The sequence below is a fragment of the Miniopterus natalensis genome, chromosome 7 (assembly GCF_054644295.1).
Source record: "Miniopterus natalensis isolate mMinNat1 chromosome 7, mMinNat1.hap1, whole genome shotgun sequence".
Classification (NCBI taxonomy): Eukaryota; Metazoa; Chordata; class Mammalia; order Chiroptera; family Miniopteridae; genus Miniopterus; species Miniopterus natalensis.
In genome coordinates this window covers 69,119,081-69,143,686 of record NC_142087.1, presented here as the reverse complement: position 1 = coordinate 69,143,686, position 24,606 = coordinate 69,119,081, and the positions used below count along the sequence as shown (strand labels likewise).

At 45.1% G+C, this 24,606-nt stretch overlaps 1 protein-coding gene across 2 annotated transcripts; it reads right to left on the bottom strand.

Annotated features, from left to right (window-relative positions):
• Window positions 1-887: 887 nt before the first annotated feature.
• Window positions 888-14,886, bottom strand: SEC11C (SEC11 homolog C, signal peptidase complex subunit). 2 transcript variants are annotated; one of them, XM_016223549.2, is made up of 6 exons: window positions 14,743-14,886; window positions 9,463-9,572; window positions 5,593-5,742; window positions 3,602-3,721; window positions 1,674-1,731; window positions 888-1,089 (listed from the first exon to the last, which is right to left on the bottom strand). In XM_016223549.2, exons 1-6 carry the CDS (start codon window positions 14,827-14,829, stop codon window positions 1,036-1,038), a joined length of 579 nt encoding a protein of 192 aa, XP_016079035.1. In that variant the 5' UTR covers window positions 14,830-14,886; the 3' UTR covers window positions 888-1,035. The 2 variants fall into 2 exon arrangements, with proteins under 2 accessions (XP_016079035.1, XP_016079034.2); XM_016223548.2 differs by lacking the exon at window positions 888-1,089 and having other exon boundaries at window positions 1,491-1,731.
• Between the last annotated feature and the right edge of the window lie 9,720 nt (window positions 14,887-24,606).

Below are 24,606 nucleotides of genomic sequence, written 5' to 3'. Positions count from 1 at the left end.
GGCAGGCCCTCGGGCCTCCCCGCCTCGGGCAGGCACCTGCAGCTAACGGCAGCCGGCAGTCAGCAGCTGGGGCTCTGGGCTCGCTGAAGCTGGAGCACATTCCCTGTGGGGGCCTCACATTTGCTGCAAGGCTCTTCCCAACATTTATGTGCCTCGTTCCCTCATCTCTCTTAACTCTGCTTAATGTCCCTCCCGCAGAGGACCTCCCTGTGAAAAGCAATGGCATCTTTTGCCCTCTATCTGTTGATCCCATTTGATCTTTCCCCATAGCACCTGTCACTCCTGAAATCACATGTCAGTTTATTATCTGTTCCTCCCACTTGGCTGCAAACTCCACCCAGGCTGGGGCTTTGTATCCCCAGCACGGAAGTCAGTGGCTGGGATAGAGGTGCCCGATAAATACTTTAGTGAAGAACTATATACGAAGCAAATAAATTAAATGTGGAGATGCACAGAACCTGAGGAAATGGATAGGCCCCTTTTACCCTTCTGTGCTTTATGCCATTTTTCAAAGGAGTATGTGCTGTTTTTATAACTCATTTAACACTTTCAAATAATTTATCCAAACACCTCAAGATGGATCAGACCACAAAAACAAAGCAGAGTACACCTTTCCTTCCAAAAACAGCTTTAGGCTTTACGAATTAACAGATTCTACTTTAATAGATAAAAAGCCATCTCTTTTCAAGGGCCTGTATGTTTCCCCCTGAAATGCTACTATGCTATGCCAAGAATTTCATTTTCAGAACTCAGACATTACAGCTTTATCACGTGCATGACGCCTGACGCCTGGAGTGGTGCAGCCCCTCACCCTCGGAGCAGAACGGGCACCACAGGGGCAGGTAGACTGAGCAGATTCAAATCAGAGCCCACAACAGAAAACAACCTTCACTGGTGAATCGTTTATTTGGACAAGACACAAACGTCTCCACACTGTTCCCCTTGTATACAGAAAGTGAAACATTTCAAATATATTAGTTTTTCTCTTTTTCAACAGAATTCATTTCAGTCTGGTCCCAGGAACCGCTTCTCACTTTAGGATTCACGTTTTAGTAACACATATGCGCCCATCACAGCCAAAAGAGCATACTGTAAAGAAAACAGAATGGAAAATTACTGCGAGGGCTCCACATAAATTTGGGTTGCGGATGTTCACATGAAGTCTGTTCAATTCTGGACTGAGGACGGAACCAAAGGTGACCTCTTCCCCCTTGAGCACGTTAGCTGCTCGATGGCGCATTGTGATTAAAAACCCAACAACCTACTGAAGGACTAAGGCTCAAACCCCAACAACACAGCTAGTGCACTGCTCATCCCTGCGTAGGTTTCCTATTGTTTTTCAAGTGGCTTTTAAAAAACAGACAGAACATTTTCACTGACGTTGGGAAATTAGTATTACGGAGTTTATTGTACTATTTTGTTTCTCTAAATATTCCCATAGTAAAAAGCAACAAACATATAGGTGCCATTTTTGAACACACTGTGAACATAAAAGATGAAAGTAGCTATTTTAAATATATAATTGAAATGATTGTGTTAATTTGTGGTTAACAACAAATACTCTGCAGAACAAAGAACTAGTAACACATTTTAAACAAACTGCGTTTTTATAGCTACACAAGTAAAAAGCTCCAATATATTTTTAAAATACAGACACACATATAAATTCCTACCTTGAATTTTGGGTAGTCATTCATTATTATCGTGACCATACCAACATATGGTAAAAACCTAAATTGTGAGATAAAAAGCCAGAAATATCATAATTGTTTGTAATATGAAAGCAACCTTTGAAAACACTATAAATCAGCTGTAGGAAACATTCTTGCTGGGAATGGCACTAACTGGGGCTGTCAGAGCAACGGTCACTCCTGTCTCAAAGGCTCTCTTAATAAAAAGCACCAGAGGTAAGAGGCAGGACAATTTTTAAGCAGGCACATGATCTCAGCTAGAGATGCTACTCGTCTCCACCATAACAGAATTAAAATAAGCAGCGGAGCCACGTGTACAAAGGGAATGGGCAACTTTGATCAACCTAGTTTTTCATTTTTTAGTACTGAAGTAAGATGCAGATCCCCTAAGAACTGCTGTTAGAGAAAGCGTTTAAAATACATGGATAATTAGTTTCATCAAGAATCATCATCATGCCCGGCCAGGTGTGGCTCAGCGGTTGAGTGTCCACCTAGGATCCAGGCCATCGAGGTTCAATTCCTGGTCAGGGCACATGCCCGGGTTGCGGGCTCGATCCTCAGTGGGGAGCATGCAGGAAGCAGCCAATCAATGACTTTCTCATCATCGATGTTTCTATCTCTCTCTCTCCCTCTCCTTTCCTCTCCCTGAAATTAAAAAAATATATATTTTTTAAAAAAAAGAATCATCATCATTTTCACTCCACAGAGCTTTTCAGATGTAACAAACAAGTGTATTGTGCAGTGATTACAAATCAATGGGGATCTCACAACTCACACCCAAACGTGATTATGGTCCCAGAGAGAGGGGGTTCAGGGCATAGGCTGGCTGATGGTTATGCTGGCAAAGTTAATGTCACTAATGCAAAACCAGGTAACACACCGTTAGTTCCCATCAGTCTCCTTTCAATCAGTGGCTTCGAGCTCCCACTTACACAAAGCCTCTACCAGAGTTTCTAAAAACACAGGACTGACCAACTGGAAGTCTCTCATCTCCCCAGATAGTCCCATGGAAATGCAATAGAGAAAAAATGGTCAAAGGGTGAGCAGAGAGAGAAAAGGGGCAGACAGAGGCCTTAAACTACAATTTGATGAATAAAGCTGAATCTTAGAAAAGGTAACCAATGTTCTCCAGCCTCACATTGCTGGTGGGGTTTAGATAAGATTTTTTAAAAGGCATTTCTAACGAGGGTTAAACATAAAAGGGTCACCAAGAGAGAGGAGGAGTTGCCCTTTTTTTGGTTTTCTAAGAGGATACACTGTCTGCTGTCAATCAGAAGCAGAACTTATCGCTGGAATAATTATGCAAAGATGACTATTAAAAGATTTATCACAGAACTGTTTTTAACAGTGAAAAAAAACAGGAAATCATCTAAATATCCACCAAAAGAGGATTAGTTAAATAAGTCACAATTCTCAGGGAAACCACATGTAGCCCTGTAAAAAGATATAGATGTAGATTTGACACTGAAAGCTATTTCCAACTTTCTGTTGGGTAAAAAAAAAAAAAAAAAAATTTAATTATCTATGTAAAAGTATATGTTACATATGCATACACATCTGCATAGGGACAGGAAGTATCTAGGACGTTCACCAGAGTAGCTATCAGTAGCTATCTCTGAGAGGATCTCTGGTAACCGTTATTTAAGACCCACAAATAACTACTCCCTAGGTGAGGCTTTATTTCAAAAACAGAATCGAACCCACAACATGAATATACTTGCGCTCAGCCTTAGATGTTAGGTCCTGCTCAGTTCCACGTCTTAGTTCGTCATCACGATGCACACCAGAACCCTCACAGCTGTCCTGACACGCTCACTGACAATGAGTGGCCCTGTCACCTCAGACAGTCATCTGCTTCTGAGTACTCTCTGGTTTCTGAACCTTCTATGGAACTTAGAGTCAGTGCTCACCCTCGGGCTCTTCCCACCACGTCCTTCTTTTCCAGCCAGTTCTGGCCTTCTTTGTACAAGCCTCTGTCGTCAACTTCATTATTATCTCCTTTAGTCAGAAATTTGATGTCTCCATTATCTCTGGAAAGCAAAATAATGTCCTTTCAAAAATTATTTTTAGCACAGCAGCATTAGCGAAAATTAGTTTATCCAACACTTTATAGCCAGATACAGGCACTCAGAAAAGCAGTCTAAGATAACCTCATCTTTCTTGGTCTAAGATGATGGCGTACAGATAACCATGCAACAAAAGCACAAATCTAATGACAATATTATAGACTTAATTATAAAACACTCAAGTTACCCTGGCAACCAAAAAACACAGCCAAGCACAAGGGCACCGGTAAGGCAATGATTAGCTTCCAGCAGCTGTTTTTACTGTTAGTCCTCATGTGCCAACTTGTTAACATGGATTATGTTCCTCTTCACTTCAGATGTGAACTTGATCCCAGATCACACAGATCTGAGCACAAGGTAAGTCAAATATGCAAGTGTCCCTTTACCTCTCCTCAAACTTACTTTTCCTTGCCAAATGCGGAAGGCGGTAATGCATTACTTCCTTCGCCACTGAGCAAAGTGGTGTAAACTCCAGTTTGCAAAGAAACAGGAACAATAAATGGCATAAAACCAGCATGTTAAAGACACACGTGGGATTCACTTTAAACATTCTAAACTGGTGCTTACATAGCCTTGACCCTAGAAATATAACATGACAGCATTGTAGAGCCACAAAGAACGTCTTCTTTCAATAGACAAATGAAAAATTGCACTATTATAATCTGATAAAAGCTTAAAAGCCCACAAAGATTTGAAGCCACGCCAAAAGGAGCAAGCTGATTTGCAGCCACAGTTATAAAGGAAATCAAAAGGATAAAAATCTCCCACAATTCATGCAAATTACAGCAAGTCATCGCTATTTCCTCCACTCTGAACAGTTTCTCATCCTTGGAAATTACTTTAAATCAGGTGAGAGTACTGTCACATTATGACTGAGCTATTTCCTCATCAGTAAGTTAATAAGTAGACATCAAGTAACATTAGTGTATTAACACAAACTGAAACAGGGTCCTTCTAATGCTGAGAGTAAAATGAAATGAATATTTTTAAGTGTCAATATCTTTGGGGAACCTGGAAGCAGTGAATGGAATGGGACCCTAAATACCAGGAATGTACAAATAGTTATGGCGCACGCACACACACCCAGGATGAGCAATGCACCATTAAAAACACAAACACACAAGCCTAAATTTAATTCCATAACTCATGCACGTAAAATTCTACAGCAAGCCTACATAAGGGTAAATAAATAACCAAGTACATAAAATGTAACATTTTCACTAATCACGTGACTTAGTGTCTCATGGGAACATAACGTATTTGAGCTAGAAGTCATTGTTTCCGGTTCTTAGTAAGTCATCACTGGCTTTAAAGGAAAGGAAAGCCCATTTGTGGAGGTGGGGGTGGGGGAATTAATGCAGGATATGCAACTACCAAATCATGGGATGAGTTTGGGAAAGGAATTTGTATCCATCCAGGGCTAATATTACTGTTGAGAATTCCACTTGGTCCAAAGTGATATAAACAAACTGGCAGCTTTCTGCATTTCAGAAAATAATTCTCACATCAAAATAATCCTCAGTTACAACACGATTTGATTTTCTTTGGGACTCCTTCAAATAACTAATATTGTGCCATAATACACTCCATCTGACTATGTTCAAGTTCTTTAATAATCATCAGTTCTTCAGTTCTCATAATCCCCTGTGAGTTAGTGTGGGTAAAGTATATCATTCCCACCTTACAGACCAAGTTAAGTAGCAGGTTCAAAGTCACCCAACTAATAAATGGCAGAACTAGGAACATAATTCAGTGCTTTTGCACTTTCTAGTCAACCATTAAAATTCTACCAAAAATTTACAAAACAACACCCAAAAGAAGTAAAGCCTCTTTACTTTTCATGAACTTTGATTACTCTGTGAACTATTGGAATGTCTCGTCCTTCGACCTTAAAGACAACGATTTCACCAGCTCTAATAGGGTCTTCCCGGAAATTTGTCAGGAACAGAAGGTCGCCCCTGTGAAAGGCTGGCTCCATGCTGCCACTAGAAAGAAACACAAAATCACATCCAAATTACTCTGCGTCACAAGGCGAACGTTTCAATTCACAATAAGCATAATAATGAACATGTGAGTGAGAGTTTCAACTTTCATCAACCGTCCAGTAGGTCTATGAGCTAATAAATAAGCCAGCGTTTCCTCCTGACTGTGCAAGGGATAGCGTTAAGTGAGAAAGCAGAGGAGTTCTTCTTAGATTTAAGTCTGAGAAGGGCCAATGTTTACACTTAGAAAAGTCCACGTTGCCCGGCCAGGCATGGCTCAGAGGTTGAGCGTCGACCTAGGATCCAGGCGATCAGGGTTCGAGTCCTGGTCAGGGCACATGCCTGGGTTGTGGGCTCGATCAATGACTCTCTCATCATTGATGTTTCTGTCTCTCTCTCTTCCTCTCTCTGAAATCAATAAAGATATAAAAAAAAGAAAAGTCCACGTCTACAAACACATTATAGTTTCATTCAGAACCACAGACTGAGGGCTGGTTAATACTCATGGACTATTCTTCCATTTTATGGTGTAACCCCAGCACCCAGGACAGGACATACGTACTTGTTCAAGGAATGAGAAACCAGCAAATGAAAGCACTTAGGAGGATGAGCTACCCGCCAGCCAAGCTGCGGGTAGGGACAAATTCAAACCCGAGTCTCTTGATTCCTGCAGCGTCATCCTTTCGACCTTATCCTACAGAAAGCTCAATTTTAACCAACGTTTTTGATGTGGAGGCCAATAAATAATCCTACATGTATCCATGTAAACCTGTGCCAAAAATCTTTGCTGGATTCAAAGTCAATTGTAATCTAGTGGAAACTGAAATGATCAAAACAGAATTCACTTTACATATGCTCGTGCTTTGTTTAATGCATAAGAAAGTAAGACCTAGACATTTGGCAATATAGGGGTCGGGCAAGCAATGCTAAGGGAGTTCACTGAGGGCTGGAAGGGGGAGAACGAGCTACAATAGTGAAGAAACAGGGAGCTTTAAAGGGAAACGTGGGTTCACAATGGAAGCAGATCAGAAGTTGGCCCCCATCCCTTCCAGCCGGGCACATCTTAAACTTGTCAGCACACGGGGAACCCAGCAAGGAGAAGCACAGTGGAGGCTGCCCTGTCACTAAGCACCTGCTGATGTGTTTATTTTTAAGTGAAACCAGTAACACTAAGTATGGTTATTGATCTAGCAAATCAAAACTAGGAAATCTGAAAAAAAAGGGCTGGAAATATAAATGACTAAGAGGGTAAGAAAAAGAAACCATCTAAGTAAGAACAAATTTGGGTTTTCTGTCTCCCAACATGGATGTTTATTTTGTCTTCTTCTGAAAATAAAACATAATTACTTCAGGGTTTTGTCTTCTTTTAAAGAAAAATGACTAAAATGTTTACGATAATTTCTTCATCTACTGCTTCACCTTCCCTCTTTCAACAAAACTGCTGAAGACACACAGTGGGAAGATGTCTTTAGAAAGCCACCTTGGGCTGCGTACCAACTAAGAACTATAGCTAGAAACAGGGCTCCTGCACAGGTCTTGGCGGCAGGCGAGAGAGCTGGAGCCTGGCGTCAGGAGCCACTGTCGTGTCCCACAAGGAAAGCAGTCCTTTGAAGCGTCTCACTAAAATCAACTCACACTTCTTTCTTCATGGGTCAGGCATTCCCCTAAGGTCAGTGTTCCCCAAGGTCACACATCTCTCGTTCGTGAAGTTGATAGTTCATGCTGACAAACGAAATGACCTTAGAATGGTAAAAAAAGTCCCTATACTGCACAATTTCACAATTTCTGTGTGTGTGCTTGTGTGTGTGTGTGTGTGTGTGTGTGTGTGTGATTTAAGAGGAGCCAGGACATCTCAAATCTAGTCTTGGCTCTGCCCCAAGTGACTGTGAGATCAAGTGACCTTGGCCTCATTGGGCCTCAGCTGAGGGGGTCCATCTGAATTTGAGGTTTTTAGTCAGAGAAAGACAAATACCATACGATTTCACTTACATGTGGAATCAAGTGGACAAAATAAACTAACAAGCAAAACAGAAATAGACTGGTAGATACAGAGAACAGACTGACAGCTGTCAGAAGGGGGGGGTGGAGGGGCTGGGTGAAAAAGGTGATGAGATTAAGCTTTAGGGAGGAAAAAACCCTCCTAGGCAGACAACGGCATGGTGATTACCAGAGGGAAAGAGGGGTGGGGAGGGTAAATGGGGGATAAATGGTGATGGAAGGAGACTTGACTTGGGGTGGTGAACACACAATACAATATGATGATGTATTATAGAATTGTACCCTTGGAATCTATATAATTTTATTAACCAATGTCCCCAACAATTAAAAAAAATAAAAATATATTTGAGGTTTTAAATTTCTTCTTTTTAAAAAAAGCCATAAAATCCATCCTTCCAATGAAATCTTACCAGGAAGCCTAATATATGATACATAAAGTGGAGCTGTCATAACTGAACAAGGCTAAGGGGTCTGGAATCCATGAGGTTGGGCCCCTGTTTCCTCCTGAGCTACAACCCGGACCCCAGGGCACTCCTGGAGCACAGTGTGAAGGCCAGTGAATTGGTGGCCCCTATGCTTTCCTAAGGCCCCTACACTTATGAAAACACTGTATCTCTAGAAGGGCCCCTCAGCCAGCCACACAAGGACCACTGGTGAAACTGGGGCGATGGCAAAAGCCCCATGAAGTGGCAGTGGGGCCCAGTGAAGGAAAGGGCACAGGCTTGGGAGCCCAGAACCCTATGTGCTGGCCCTGGCTGCTGCAATGGCCAGCTGTGACCCTGCCCAAGTCACTGCTAGAGCCCACTGCGCCACCTGTAAAACTGGGGCTCCATTCCCGCCCACTGTAAGTAAGACTTGATGATCTGAGACACTGCACAGAGAGCATAGTGAAACACCTAAGGGCTCCAAACATTGTTATTCAGTTGCAAACTGATCGTTAACTTTTTCCCATTGGATGGCTTTGTGACTACATGGCATTAACTAAAGTATCAAACCTTCTAAAATACACAAGCTTTATCAGAATAATAGTTTGAGAAGAGAGCAGCCACCTACAACAGCAAGCAAAAGAAGCTTAAAAACATACTAGACACTCTGCTAGGCCCTGAGGATGTCTACCCCCTGTCTGTTTGCTACCATCAAGTAACAGTTTTAAGTCACCTCTGTTTAAAAATCAATTTGTACACAAATAATGCATTAATACTATTTAGTACATTGTCCTTTTATGTGGATTTAAACATTAAAATACAAATGCAAATTGTTTGCCCTGGAGCATTATCATCAACATATAAAAGCTCTAACACGTCTTGTCAGAAAAAATAAGATTTCCAGTTAAAGCCAGAAAAAATAAAATATTCTCAAACAGGTATCAATAAAGACTTTTGCGCTAGCCGGTTTGGTTCAGTGGTTAAAGCGTCTGCCCGTGGACTGAGGGTCCCAGGTTCGATTCCGGCCAAGGGCACATACCTCGGTTACAGGCTCCATCCCCATCCCCAGTCAGGTGCATGTGGGCACATGTGGGAGGCAACCAACCAATGTGTCTCTCTCCCCTCTCCCACCCTTCCACTCTGAAAAGCAATGGAAAAAACATCCTTTGGATTAAAAAGAAAGACGACTTTTGTCCAATCACAGTACTGAGTCTGGGTTGTCACAGAGGCTACCCACAAGGTGACCCTGCTCCCGGGCAGGGCAGTGGTGTGATGCAGTGTGACCGCCCAGGGGACCTACCTCAGCACCACCACGATGGGGCTCTCGCTTCCCGTGAGGACGATCAAGCCCTTCCAGATCATGAGCGCAGAAGACACGATCATGGCGAAGTTTAAAACCTGGTAATAGAGCTGGAACGAGAAAGGCCAACCCAGGAGTGAAAACCAACGGCAGCGCGCACACCAACCCTCAGCTGCATGTGTGTCCGTTTAAAAAAGAGAACCCATGGCTGTGACGACAGGAAACTAACACGAACTACAAAATTAGGCAATATTTCCACGTTTGCCTGTGGAATGAGCCTTCCACATACATCTCTCCTTCAATGACAGAAAAGGGAGAGAAAAACCAGAGCGTTGCTTGGGACCTGCTTTGTGAAAGCCTCACTAACATTCTGCTCACTGCTCTGGGATTTCCCATCACCTTTGACCCCCAAAGGGTCCCGTCACCCAAATTCTGCTGCGAGGGCCTCAGCTCTAGTGCAGGCAGCACAGGCCTGACCTGAGCACTTGGCACAGGCAGTGTGGATCATCGCGAACCTCTTCTTAGCCACCTAGCTAAAGAGACCCTGAAAGGGACTTCCGAGTCCCACAGTGCTGAGCAATGAGGCTCTTCACTATCTGAAAGTGCGTTTAAAAGTCAACAAAAACGTTACACAACTGGATGTTTCGATTTTCCATGCTTGGAAAGTCATGAGTCGATGCATCATTCTGAGCTGGCCGCCCAACCTGAGACTACTGAGTTAAGACACACAGGGCTTGTCCTGGTCCCTCCCGGTCCCTCACACGCCGAAACACGAGGCTCTTCCTTGCTGACAAGCGCCGGCCACACTGCCAGCCCCTGGGGCCTAAGGGGAGATGCTACCCCTGCCCACGTCACAAATCCCTGTGCAGCTGTGACTGAACCATTGGCCCAGATGTCCACCGTCCTCCTAGAGGCTACGGGGACAAGAGCCACTGTGCCAAGAACTACTGGAAATGTAAGCCCTCAGGGCACCTGCTCTTACTGTCCTCTGGATGGCTCCTTACTCAGGTACCTGCCTCAGTCCTTCTCTTCACAGTCCCTGTGGTTGTCCGGGTGATCTGAAGAGCCATGAGGATGGCCCACCCAACACGCTGGCGACTCAATTTCTGGACCTCCTAATCTCCAATGACCTTCTCCCCACCTGAGCCATCCTCTCAGCTACATATCAGGGACTGTAACTGTTCGATCCCCAAGTCTCTAACCCCCTTTACCTGACCGCATACACCTGTCTTCTGGCCTATGCGCTCACCTACAGGGCTCTTGCTCTTTCTGACCTCCACCCTTCACTGTGTTTCTCCATCATCGGCCTGAAGCCCCTCACAGCCTAGTATCCACACCCTCCACTGGGCCTGGCAGCCCTAACTCCAGGACCCTCCAGTGAACAGACTTCCAGACCCTACCCGGGAGAGGAAAACCCAAGGGGAGTGGGGAGGACAGATAGGGATCCGTTCCTCAGCTTTTTCGCCCTATAGAATTGATTTTAGCCCCACCTCCCCTTCACCCCATTCCAGAGACATGGGAACTGCCAATTCGTGAGTCTGAGGATTCTGCAGCATAAATAGTGAAGTTATTTCTCAGTTTCTCCCACGGTTGGCTTAGGATTTTGGCTTTTTTCTGGCTGTCTGTTACCACTCTTTCATCTGTTTTCTAGCTTCACTTTTGTTTGACCTTGTTTCCTTTCCTGGTATCCTATCTTGGAGCAAAAATGAAATAAAAGCTTAAAACTATTAGTTTTCCAGAGAAGAAATACACGTAGTGAATAAACATTTACAGTGTTCAAACCAAATCCTGCCTCCACCCTCTAGGCCCCCACTTATTCTGCCAAGCAAATTTAAAGGTGGTGTTTTGTGTGTTTTCTTAAATGCTAAAACTTGGTAAAGGTGCACTGTGGTGGGGATACAAGGTGACATAACCATTTGGAAAGCAATTTAGTATCAAGAGGTTACTCTTGGCTCAGTAATTCTACTTCTCAGAATTCAGTCTAAGATAAAGGCAGATAGGGGATTATGGCCCAAGATGTTTATCTCCGTCTTATTTCTAACAGTAGGGAAAAGGAAATAAATGAGCAATGATAGAGAAATGATCGGGTAAATAATGGGAAGTTACTGTGCCACTTAAAACAATGAATAAAAACTTTCAGTGACATGATAAACATGTAAGATATGTTAAATGCAAAATGTAGGCTGTAGTAGGATCTCCACAAACTAAAAAACAGTTTAGAAAACATACAAGGAGATGTCCCAAGATGCTAACAGAGGCTGTCTTAGTGCAGAGGAATGACGAAGGATTACGTTTTCTTCTTTCAACTATTCTCTATTCTTTAAAATTCCTATGATGAGCATGGATGAATTCCAAAATTAGGGGGGCGGGGAGTGTTGAAAAGAAGTGCAACTGACAGGACATTATTTGGTATTAAAATAATCACTTGAAGAGTGTGACACAACATGAAAACATATTCTGATGTGACACAGCTCAAAACTGTCTCTTGCTAATATTACACCTATGTGAAATTATGTAATGCGAGGTAATTAGGAAGAATATGACTGAAAGTGGGGACATAAAAAGTGAATTAAAATAACTGAAGACATTTTGATGTAATAAATGAAAATGGGAAAACTAAAGTTACACACCATTTTTAAAAACTAGTTGGCTACTGTGTCAATAACAAATTATGAAACTATCATTAAATTCCCAAGAGAGCAAAAACGGAAGCTGGAGAGCTAAGCAAATACTGTGAAAGCATTGGGCAAAGTGCTGCTTCCAAAGTAAAATCGGTCTTGTCACATCTGTCTAAAGCAGAAAGAAGTTCTTCACTGTTCACTCGAAAAACTTCCCCACCTGCTCTGCCTGACTTGAACGGCTTGATAAACAAATTTTGTTTCATTTTGAATTACAGATCTGATTAGGAAAGCCTTAAGCCACAGTTTTAAACAGAGATTGCCATTTTTAGAGAGGTTTTCAAACCATTGGGCTCTACCCTGAAAAAAGCACAGCAGGAAACCTTGCCATTTACCTAATAAAGACTGGGTACTAAAAATATATTTCCCAGTATGATCTCCGATGCTTGAAAGTTACACACCAATTTTAAAAACTCATCAAGGGGATGAGTTAATATTCATCAAGGGGAAGTGAAATAAATTCTTCAAAAAAATCAAACTTCCTTTGAGCAAGACATCTACTTGCTAAAGAAATGGGCAATTATACAAAAACCTAACCATCAAGCTAATCGCAAAAGCACAGATCGCACTTCCAACACCCTGTCTTTAAGGGGCTTACTAACCTGAGTCTAGGATTGAAATCCTGGAATCCAGAAACATAATTTTGGTTGAACTATGACAAGCTAACTTGGACAACAAGGTGCTCTTGTTCATCTTTGCCTACCAACTTTGTATGCTTGGCACCTAATGATCCAGCAGAGTTTAGAAGCAAGGCCACACTCAGTCTTTGTCAACCAATGGTGAAATAGCCAACGTCTGAGGGTTTAAAAAAAAAATCTAAGATCAGATATTCTGGCTGACAGAGCAGCAGAAATGCCAGTAACGTTATTTCTTCCTTCCTTCCTCGCTGCAGAAACAAAGAGTCCTTGTTTTTGCATGTGGCTCTTGCCTTAATTACGAGTAAGCAGGGGGAGCAGAGAAAGGAGGTCCCACTTCCAGGATTGGTGGGGTGTGCGTGCCTGACAAGGTGTCACAGCATGCTATTTTGGAGGGGGGGGGGGGGAGAAACAAGTAAAAGGACAAAGCTTAAAAAAAAAAAAAGTACCAGGAGGCAGCAGATTTGAGCTTCTGAATATTAATTAGAAGACTAGCAAAACACAGGCAATGCAACAGCTACTAATAGGCCTTATCGCTGAGAGTGGGAATATACCGATCTTTCAAAATGGCTTAGGGGTTGACACATCCAAGGCCTTCTCTGATAGTCTATAATTATAACCATCAGTAATCCTACTGTTTTAGAGACATTTTAAAAACCTAGCCAATTAAGTATAAATGTTTAAGTAAAGCTCTGTTTCCTGGAGGATGTTCTTGGGGACAGCATCAATGCTCAGGACATTAGCTGTCCGGTTTTCAAGCTAGTGATAGTCACCACCGCAATGAATCTCGGTCGCAGACACTACCAGGCGCCGGGGAGCTATGTGCACCTAGAAACAAACACAGTTCATGAAACTCAGGCCACCAGACTCTCTCACATTACTGTGCTGGTCTGAAATTCTACTTGGGGCGAAGAAAAAAAAAACAGGAAAAAACACACAAGCAAACCATATGCCCAAAGGAGTAAGCTGTGCCCAGACAAATGAAACAGGATGCCATCAAAATCATGAGAATTAATACCAATTGTAGTAAGGTTCCCTTTTTCTTAGCACGCTTTCTTATTAGTATCAATATAAGCACTAGGATCCATTCACAGCCACCCTGGGATTGGTGCCCTACGGGTCCCCTAAATTCTCCGTCTAGAAGCTTAAGCAGCCTCATTTTTCCTGGAGGAGAGAGCAAGAGGGAAGTTTTTCTCCGAGGTCAGGGAAAAGCGAGACATGCACCCCAGCCGCCCAACGACTCCAGGCCAACTGCCTCCTCTATTCAAGGCGCAGAGACGGCCAGATCCGAGGAAGAAGTCAGATACCTGAAGCTGACACACTATCGCACGTCTATTATACGTCGACAAAAACACAGGCACACAGAAAGAAGTCAGAGGCTCCCGGGACCCTTCCGGGGCGCGGTTCCGCCCGCGAGGGTGCGCCCCTCTCCCCGGGCCCTCGGCACGAGGAGCTGCTGTTGTTCGGTCCCCGCGCGTGGCTGGGAAACCCGTCCCAGGAAGGGAGGGCGCCGCTCGGGGAGGCACTCTTAGGGCGCAGCCCCCTCTGTCAGTCTTTCCTCTCGCCGCCCTCTGCCCCTCTCCGGCGGGCAGCGTGCCTCTGGGCGTCGGGCCTCAGGAGCCCCCCGAGATCCGTTCCCCTTCCTGCGGGCGGCCCTTTAAATGCGTGCAGACCGCGGTCACCCGCCCGGCTGCCTCAGCTCCCCCGGCATCCGTAGGGCCAGGTTTCCATTTTCTCCCCCTTCCCGACCGCCTTCCCGCAGGTGGGCTCTTCCAGTGCAAGAAAGCACCCACCCGCGTCCGCACGTGGGCCGGTGCGGATCTGAACCAGGGCCTAGGAGAGCCTGGCGCGCGAGGCGCGGGGCGCTGTCCTTGCCGGAGTCCTACGGGGGACGCCCTCACTCCCCTCAATCGCCGCCCGTCCCGGCCCCGGCTCCCGGGCGCGCCCCCCACGCGGGCCTCTGTTACCTGGCGCTTGTTCATCTTTCTCAAGTCACCGAAGATGTCCAAGCCGGACGTGGGGAGAGGCGTCCCCACGGCGCCCGCGCGCACCATGCCGGGGGTCTCAGGGCCAACGGGGGCCCGCGAGCTCGTGGAGTCTCTGACAGCTGCCGAGCACCCGCCGGGCCCCCGCCCACCAGCCCCGCGTCCCTGACGGCCACGTGACCGGCGAGTCGCTCAGGCGTCTGGGAATCGTAGTCCCGCGAGTCTTGGCCTCCAGCGTAGCTGGAAGGAACCTGGAGGAAGAAAACTACTACTCCCAGAACTCCGCGGGGCGAGAGCCTCGTCCAGTGAAGACCCGGGGCTCCTAAGAAGGGCAGCGACGGGGCTCCGGAGCCTTGTCCGACGCTTCCGAGAGAACCTGGGGGCGTGGGTGACCCTGCATGTCGCAGGGGTAACTCGGGAAAGTGACTACTCAAGAGGAACGGAATCCCCCACGGCTCTGGTCAGGCGCCAAGAGGACACCTAAAGCTATATACCTAGCCGTGTATCTCGGCCATTGGGTGACTGCGCGAGGAAGGCGGGGCTTCGGCTCGCGGGGGCGTCGCAGCACCGGGCGGGCCGAGAGCCGGCCAGGTGGGTGGGCGGGGCTTGGGAGAGGCGGGACGTTTGAGCCTCCGAGGTCCCGGCTCTGCAAGGGTGGCTGGATTTCAGTGCAAAGGAGCCGGAGGATACAAAGGTGTAGCCCCTTGATCAGAGCTGTGTCGCTACGGATATTAACGGAATGAATAAGTAACCAGTAGTTTTAATACACGAGGAAACAAAGTTGAAATGACATGACCAAGGTTAAATGGCAGAGTCTGGAATAAAATTCAAAATTTAAAATTTATAAAGCCTGGATTATTCCAGTCCTGACCCTAGATTATCTTTAGTTCATGCACTCACTCATTTATACGCTATTTTATTCCATTCATTTATGCACAAATCTTTTTGGAGCACCTGTTATGCACCTGGCCCTGTTCTAGGCACCTGAGAAACATCAGTGAACAAAACAAGCAAAGATCCTTGCCCTCGTGAAGCTTACATTCTAGCAGGAGGAGACATAAGTAAATTATACAGTACCTAGAGGAAATGAGAGGGCAGGTAGGAGGGATAAGGAGCTCCGGGGGAAGATTGATGAACCTACATTAACGGGTTATTATAACCCATAGTGTACATTAGCAATTTATGGCTGCAATTTAAAATATCCCAGAAGCTGACGTACCACGAAGCTAATGAAATGTGAGTTTTGAGACGCTTCACTTGCAAAGGCCCCTCCCAAAGCCTTGACAGAAAATGTCCAGGTGGTTTTGTAAAACTTTCCAAGCAAGGTACTTGAATTGCTGCTGGTTGAGTCCTGCTTCTTTGCATTCCAGCTTCTCCTCCATCATACTTTCCCTCATGTTGGAAGGACCAGGAGTGCTCTGAGGATCCAACTAAAGAGAATCTGACTTAGAGATACATTTAGTTTGTGTTTACTGGATATATGTATGGGTTCATGGTGGTTTCCTGACATCCTGGTGTAGGAATGGCTTCTAAGAACACTGCCACCCACTGTGCCAGCTCACCTGATATCCTGGCAGGGAACTTGCACTAGAGATGGTTTCCTGACATGAGTGTGTCCTATAGCACTTGGCCTTGGAAGTATGTGGGTAAAGGAGAAACAAGGTTTTAAATGTATGGAGCCAAAAGCTAATCTGTGTAAAATTCATTCAAATATCAGATGTATAAAAACAAAAGTGGGAGATACAGTTCTCTTCAGTCCATCAGAACGATACAGTGATAAAGTTAACACTAATAGATGCTTGAATTTCTATAGGTGGTAGTGAAGGTATTTGTTTAGATGTGTTCAGATTCTGGAAATATTTTGAAGATAGAGTCCTCAGGATTTTGGAAAGATGGGTATAGGGTATGAGAGGAAAAAGGAAGTTAAGGCTGACTCCAGGGTTGTTAACCTAAGCAACTGGGAGGGTAGAGGCGTCCACAACTGAGTCCAGGAAAGCTCCGGGTGGAGCAGGTTTGGGGGAGAAAGTAAGAGTTCACATCACTGTGACCAAAAATCCAGGGTTCCTAGGTTTTACCAGCCCATCACCATCAGGTCACATCCTTTGGATGCCTCCACCCTCCTGCTTAGGTTGAACACTACATGAGAAGCGATCCAGAGAAACATAGGGTAGAAATTCCCGCATGCTGTCCAATCTGGGACGAGTCAGTTAACTTCCATGAAACCTCTCTTCATCCATAAGCTAAAAACTATTTCGGTGACAGCCATTTTGGAAGACAGTCTGGCAGTTTCTTACAAAACTAAGCATACTCTTACACTAATAGTTGCTTGATCCAGCAATCGAGCTCCTTGGTATTTACCCCGAGGAATTGAAAACTTATGTCCATAAACCAGCACACAATGTTATCAGCAATTCTCTTCACTATTGTCAAAACTTGGAAGCAACCAAGCTGTCCTTCAGTAGGTGAATGGATAAACTTTGACACAGCCAGACAATGGACTATTATTCAGTGCTAAAAAGAAATGAGCCATCAAGACATGAAAAATATGAAGGAACCTTAAAAGCATATTACTCCATGAAAGAAGCCAATTTTAAAGGCTACATACTGTATGATTGCAACTAGATGACATTCTGGAAAAGGCAAAACTGTGGAGAGAGTACAAATTCCAGTGGTTGCCAGGGGTGATTGGGAAGGGATGAGTAGGCAGGGCACGGAGGATTTGTAGGCCAGTGAAACTACTCTGGGTGATGGTATAATGGTGGAAACATGTCATTAAACGTTTGTCAAAACCTATAGAATCTACAACACCAAGAGTGGACTCTAATGTACACTATGGGTTATAATAATCTGTTAATGTAGGTTCATCAATTGTGACCAATGTACCACTCTGGTGGGGGATACCGATAAGAAAGCTGTGCTTATCTGGGAGTTCAGGAGGTATATGGGAAATCACTTACCACTTAATTTTTCTGTGAACCTAAAACTGCTCTAAAAAAAAAAAAAAAGATTACTTTAAAAAAACTAAAAAAACAACAAAACACCTATATTGGTAGTATCTGACCTTTTTGTTATAACAATCACAGATAGACTGTGCCCACAAGTCAAAGTAGGGGCTAATAGTGGTCAGGCAATAGAAGAAGTCTTAGTTCATGCCTGACTCTCAAGGGACCAGTTGGTGTATGGACCCACCTGTGGTTATTTCCTCAGTTCTTGGATATATATTTGGAATAGATACACTTGTCACTCTCAGAATCCCCACATTCTCTCTGTCCTCCATAAGTAAGGGCCATTATGGTAGGAAGAGCTAACTAGAAGCCCATTCAATGCCCCCTCCCTACCAACGTAATAAACCAGAAGCAATAGCCCATCCCTCGGGGAATGGCAGAGAAATGACTTCTCAGTGTTACACTAAAGCTGGAAGCAGCAAAAACTTAAATTGTTGGATGAGGCTTTAAGGAATTACATTTAAAATAATGGTCAGATATTTAAATCTTGTCAACCCAAAGTAAAGTGGAGAATTTGTCCCAGGTTTCAAACAAAATAATCTGTGTTTCAGTCGTGGGCGATTTTAGAGCCTGAATCACCCAGCTATTGGCCAATTTCTCCATTTAGAATCATAACATCTAACACTTCAAAAGAATCCAGAATCCATCTGGGTCAAATTTCTACCCATGACTGGCATCGCCTCTGAAAGACTGTACCATCATAAAGCCTCTGGTGAAACATTATCGAACGGCTCCTAAATTCTCTAGCCGAAATAGAGCAAGAGACAACCACTAATCAAAAATTATGCTCAACACTGTTTAAATTGCACTTCCCTAATACTAGTCCCTTAAAAATCAGAAAAGGAGCTCATTTTATGAAGGCAGGAAAAAGCAGAAACCATAACAGGCTACCAGCCATTTTTCCAACCTCACACCCCTGGCCACAGGGCAGGGTCCTCCCTGAGCAGCCACACATTCCCTCCACAGGATGTGGCTGTGACAGATGTGATCTTGGAGGTCCCTCGTGGACCAATTCTTGATGCTACTGGGCCCCCAGTTTCGTCTGCTTGACTTGTTCTTACAAAGGAAGCCGTTAAAGTCAAGTCCTAAAGGACCACCAAGCACCTCAAGAGTCTCCAGCCCCACCCTTGGCAGGGGCTCAGGCTTTCTGTCCCTGTTCTCAGCTCCTCATTTCTCCATCTCAAGTAGTGCTGTGATATCAAGCACAGAGTCTTAGCCCCAATGGCCTGTTTCAGCCAAAGACCTAGGAACAGGAACAGGGGCTGATTAATATTGGCTCTACTACCAGTATCTGGGGAGATCCAGTTTAGCTAGTGTCAGAAATCAAGCATTCCTTTGACTAGATCTTGATCATTACACAATTGTCTTTGACTTATTGTGTATCTTAAACCAGAACATAGTATTACTCATTACTCTTTTTTCATGGAAAAATAAGCATATTAATTTTCCACATGAAATCCCCTAAACATAGGTTGACACTGTGCACCCTCTCTTTATAATTCCCAGACACCCTCGCTCCCCTCGAGTGAGATAATCAGGAATAAAACTTTAAGAAGTCTCCCATAAGACACTGACTCTCTTATTTATTGATGTATTTGCTCCATGAAGTACTAGGAATCCAGAGGTGCGTAAGTTCTCAGATCCAGTTGAAGCTGTAAACGCGCAGGCCGTGATGAAAGGTATGCATCTGGTATAGAAACCCCTTAGAACATCTGGGTAGCCTTTAGGAGTGGGGTGAAGAATTGCCCAGAGGCAATAGCAGCTAACATTTTAAAAATATTTTAAAATTGATTTTTAGAGAGTAAGGAAAGGAAAGGGAGAGAAGAAAAAGAGAGATTGGTTGCCTCCTGCGTGCACCCCTGCCACAGATCAAGCCTGCAACCTGGTCATGTGCCCCGACTGGGAATCGAACCGGCAACCTTTTGGTGCATTTGATGACGCTCAGCCAACTGAGCCACACCAGTCAGGGCACCAGCTCACATTTTTGCATGCTTATTTTTGTATCAGTTAAGTGCTTTTTATATTTATTATCAATTTCGTCCTTACAAAAAATCTATTTGACAGACAATAAAAATAAGTCTCAGAAATGAAGAGTAACTTGTCCAGCGTCACAGAGGTAAGAGATGACAGAGTCAGAACGGGAATCCAGCTCTGCGAAATCCAATATCACACTCTCATTTGCCACACCACAGTCTCTCCTTGGCTCTTTTCTGCCCTTTGAAACCCTCTGGATGGCATGAGCAGACACCGGTCCAGGTGGGAGTTTCAACTTCTAGCTTCTGAGTCCAAGTTACTGCCTGCAGACTGGTGGCGTTGGAAGCCAACCTCAGCTCAAGAGCAGACACTGCAGAGTCTCGGGGATCCTGGTGCACTTGTGGTTGATGAGAGAGATAAGACTCATTCTTACACGGAGCACAAACAGGAAGACATCTGATGGATGACATGGGATTTGGTCAGTCCTCCTAAGAACGCTGGAACCTGGCTGGCCGGGCAGGAATGTGTATTGTCGTCTCAGATCTGAGTCAGCAACACCTGGCTAATGGTGCCAGACACCAGCTTTCTGAGTCACTCTCTGCCTTTGCTGTCTTTTGCGTCTGTGGAAGGATATGTGTCAGAAGAACCGCACTCTTACCCAGGGTGGAAATGTGGGCTGCCTCTCCCTCCTCCTCAGTCTGTCTCCCACTCCGCTGCCTAAGTGTTCTTGTCAAAATAAGCCATTTCTCCAACTACCACCCTCTTCTGTTTCAGCTGACTCTTCCCATTACCTCCCTTTGCCTTGCGGCTGCTACAAGCAGCCACAAGGAGTTTTATGCTAAGAAAAGTGTCAAGACTTGAAGGGGGGAGGGGAGAGAAAGGAAGGGAATGACAGTCATTAACCAGAGCTGCTCATTTTGATGTATGTCCCATGCTGTGTGACTTTCATGAGACAGCCAAGAGCTTTTAAAATTTGGCTTCTACATTCTAACTGAAAGCTCTATTTTTAAAAAAAGCTGGGGAGACATTTTCTTACATTCGCTACATGGTGCGGCTCAATAGTTTCTTCAAGAGTTTGACAGGCACAGGAAGGAGCCCCCTGTGGTGCTGGGTACCCTGGAATGAAACTCAGGAAATCTGGGCTGTCCTCCTGGCTGTGCCCCCACATAGCAGTGTCACCTTGATCCACCGTCTTTTCCTTTGGGTCTCAGTTTCCTCATCAAGAAACAAAGTTGTGACCTGGAACTTCTGGAGCAAATATAAATTTTATAATCGTGGCAAAAACGTAACTATATTTTCCTATAACTTAGAAAAGTTATATTAAAGCCCCCTTCTGCCTGGTTTGCAGCAACTTAATATAGTCAATTCCAGTTTTAAAACTGGGTCAACTTGAGATTATTTAAAAACTACCCTCTCCCTTTCCTCCCCAGATGGCAACTAAGTTAAGGGAGGCAGATCTTGACTCTCTTGGGCCATGTTTGCATTGGCTTCTCCCTCTCCATCTGTCTCATTCAGGTGTCAGCATCCTTGGAGAGGTAGCCTCTCTTACATGGTCCTTAGAGGTGACCTCTCCCACTGCTTGATCGTTGGCTTCTGCCCTCGCCCAAGTGCCTGAGTCCTGTCACGGCCTCCGATCTGCACATCCACAAGCTCCGCCAGTAGTCTAACCTCAAGTCCCAGACTTCTACGGGCCTACCGGTCCTCTCTTTATGTCCTCTCTTGGCTAACTTCCTGAGTGTTTCTGATTCCCGGGTGGGCTTTGGTACTGCCACTCACTATTGTCTGGCCTTAAAACACTCCATTCATCTCTACTCCATTATCCTACCTACACCACTGTGGCTCAGGGGACACTGGCAAGGCACGCAGGGGTCCAGATGACGCGCTTCTGCTCTGGAGTGATCAGTCTCAAAAAGACCGGGTATCTTTATGCCTGGCGCCACCTTCAGGACTCAGCTGGAAGGGGGGCGACGCAAAGACAACCCTTATAATCTCCGCTGATTCTCCTCTGTGCTCCCCAAACCCTCGCTTAGAGTGTTGAAGGGGGACCAAAGAAAAGCGGGTTACGCCAGATAGTGTCCCCCTTCATATCTTTTTGGTTATACATCTGAATGGTACCTTTGATCTTAGAAATCAAGACTTCACCACCTTAGTCTCAGACTCTGACGTCACCCCTTGTCCCCCGAGTGGGTAGCTCGTGTTTGCTGTCTACGCTGGGGCCAGCACAGAATCTTGGGGTACAAAGGAAGAGATTGAAAAGTAGGACATGCGGAGGCAGAACAAAGCTATTAACATACATATAACCACCTGTGGCTGAGTGACTTGACCCTAAGTGTGAAGTCTAAGATTAAAAATCAAGGGTTTGCTGTTCTTAAAGAAACTCATTAAAATGCATATATTCATTGAATTCTTACTACTTGCATTGTTCTAGGACCTGAGAATTCAACAGTGCACAAAACAGAGGGTTCTTGCTTGCATGATATTTTATTCTAGTGGGGAGGGAGACAAGCGAATAAATACGTGATTAGGATAATTTTAGAGATTAAAAATGTTATTTATAATGGTGAGGTGCCAGCCTTGCCATCTAAATCTTGGGAAGACTTAGGGGCAGGGCAGCTGTGGGGTTCTCAGCCCTATGGCAGGTCCTAGGAGACAGTACAGGACAGCACAGACCTAGTCCGAGCCCCACACGGTGGAGGAGAGAGCCGTGGCACAGGCAAGCCCTCAGCTACGGGGCTGCCATCTGAGGGTATGGAGGCAGGTAGGGGAGCCAGGGAAGAGCCAGGAGCAGCCCCCATGTGCCAGGAGGATCTTGATGGAAGTCAGGTCCCGGCAGAGATGCTCAACCACACTGGGCCAACTACAGTGCCATCCCCATGACCTTGATGTTCCAGTCCAGGGATGGGCCCCTGACGCAGCCTGCACAGCGGGCCTTCCCCTCAGTGCCCACGGCTACCTGCAGTCACATGTCCTCCAAGAACCAGAGAAGAAGAGACAGCGCGTTTGTAGAAAGAGGGAGAGGAGAGCCTGATGGGAGGCACAGAGCGGAGCAGAGGCGAGAGATGGGGAGGAGCCCTGACACGCTGGAGTCCCACGTTCCAGAGGTTCCGGGCATGACCCCAGCCCTGTCCTGGGTTCCATCAGACCCCTGGTGTCTTTATAGCAAAGTCCCTTTTTGATTTAAGCCTGGAGGAAACTAGGTTTCTGTCACCAGCTACCAAAAATGCCTTAGCCAAACAGAGCATTCTTACAGTGTGCAGGTGGACTCGGGTGGAAACGGCGGCATGAAAGGAAGTGCGGCTTCAGGAACAGAAGGAATTCATGCCATAAACATTCCTCTGTCCCCCCCCCACACCCCCCTCCCCCGGAGGCTGCCTGCAGTGGCCCAGCTGCTGCCTGCGTGTGACGTGCTCAAGGGCCAGTTTACTCAGACCGGATAAATTGGTCACAGAGCAGATGCTACACGGAGTATAACTGAACTTCATTAGCATTTTGCCTTTGCCAAAACAAGTCTTTGCCAGAAGTACCAGCCCATCAGGGTTTTCTGTTTGTTAAAATGGAACAAGGCCTCCGGGCATTCTGGAGAGGGTCACAGGCCACCTGGCCGATGGCTGCTTCAGTCCCCCACAGTAGAGAGGAAACACAGTGAACCCACAAAGCCGGGACTGCCTGGGAGCCTCCGAGCCCCTTCCTGTCCACACTGAGCTGGATCTGCCCCAGCGATGGCTCTTCATTGATGGATGACAGCCCAGAGGGCTCAGTGAGTCTCCCCAACGCTCACAGCTTCCTGGACTTGTGCCACCCACTCCCCTGCCCTCCCCAGGACCCGCCTCTCCTCCTGCCCCATCCTTGCACCCGCTCTCTAGGCCCAAGGTAAACTAGAAACACAGATCGTGGGAAAACAGAGGCAGTCTCCTCCAGCAAGGCCCTGGTTAGCAAAATACAATGAGCATCGAACTGCTTAAAACGTCATTGGAAGGACTTCCATTTTAATCAATATGGCAAACCATATATTCAGAGGGATCTCTTACAATGCAGCATACTGGACTTTTCAAAATTTTATTAATTTAAAGCACAGTCGAACTGTCAAGAAAGTAAAGGAATTCCTCAGAGACCAGAAATGACCATAAAGCTTGAACTCAGAGGGCAAGGGCAAGCAATACTACTGGTGGTATTTATTTTTTATCCCTGGTGGTCTAGAGCCTGGATTTTAATGGGCCACATGCACAGGGGACAAGAATACCCAAATGTACTTTTCCAGATGTTTAAAAAACATGATCTCATTCAAATACAAAGTGAGCACATGTCAAAGTTTTATGTAACTCGTTAATGACAAAGCCAGCAGAATGACAAAGACAGTTTAAGGGAAGATACCAGAAATTTGATTAGATAGATAGATAGATGATAGAAAAAGTGTTTGTGGTTTCTGAATTGTATTTTTTAAATGGCTTAATATTCTACAGGGCAAAAGAAAACAGTTATAGCTTTTGGAATTGTCTCCGCTAACAACAAAAATCATGTGCATCTCATCAGCAATTATTTCCTACAAACCACTATCTAACTGTCTGTATTGTAAGGTTTCTGGGTACTAATCAATAGAAAACAAAGTTGCATTCCCCTGTCTAGGGTCACATGACCTTTAGGAAGTTTGTTAGAGAGTCCCCTAAAATGACAATGAAGTTAGGCCTTTTTACTGGTGGGCTTGTCATATTAGACAAAATGACATTGATTCTCAAGCATATCTTAAATTATATGTCCTGTCATCGACAAGGAATGGGGTAGAAATCATTAGAAAATCTCTCCTTTGCTAACATAGTAACCTCACTCTTAGACTCTGCCCTGCATCTACGGATGGTTTTGGAGCATCTTG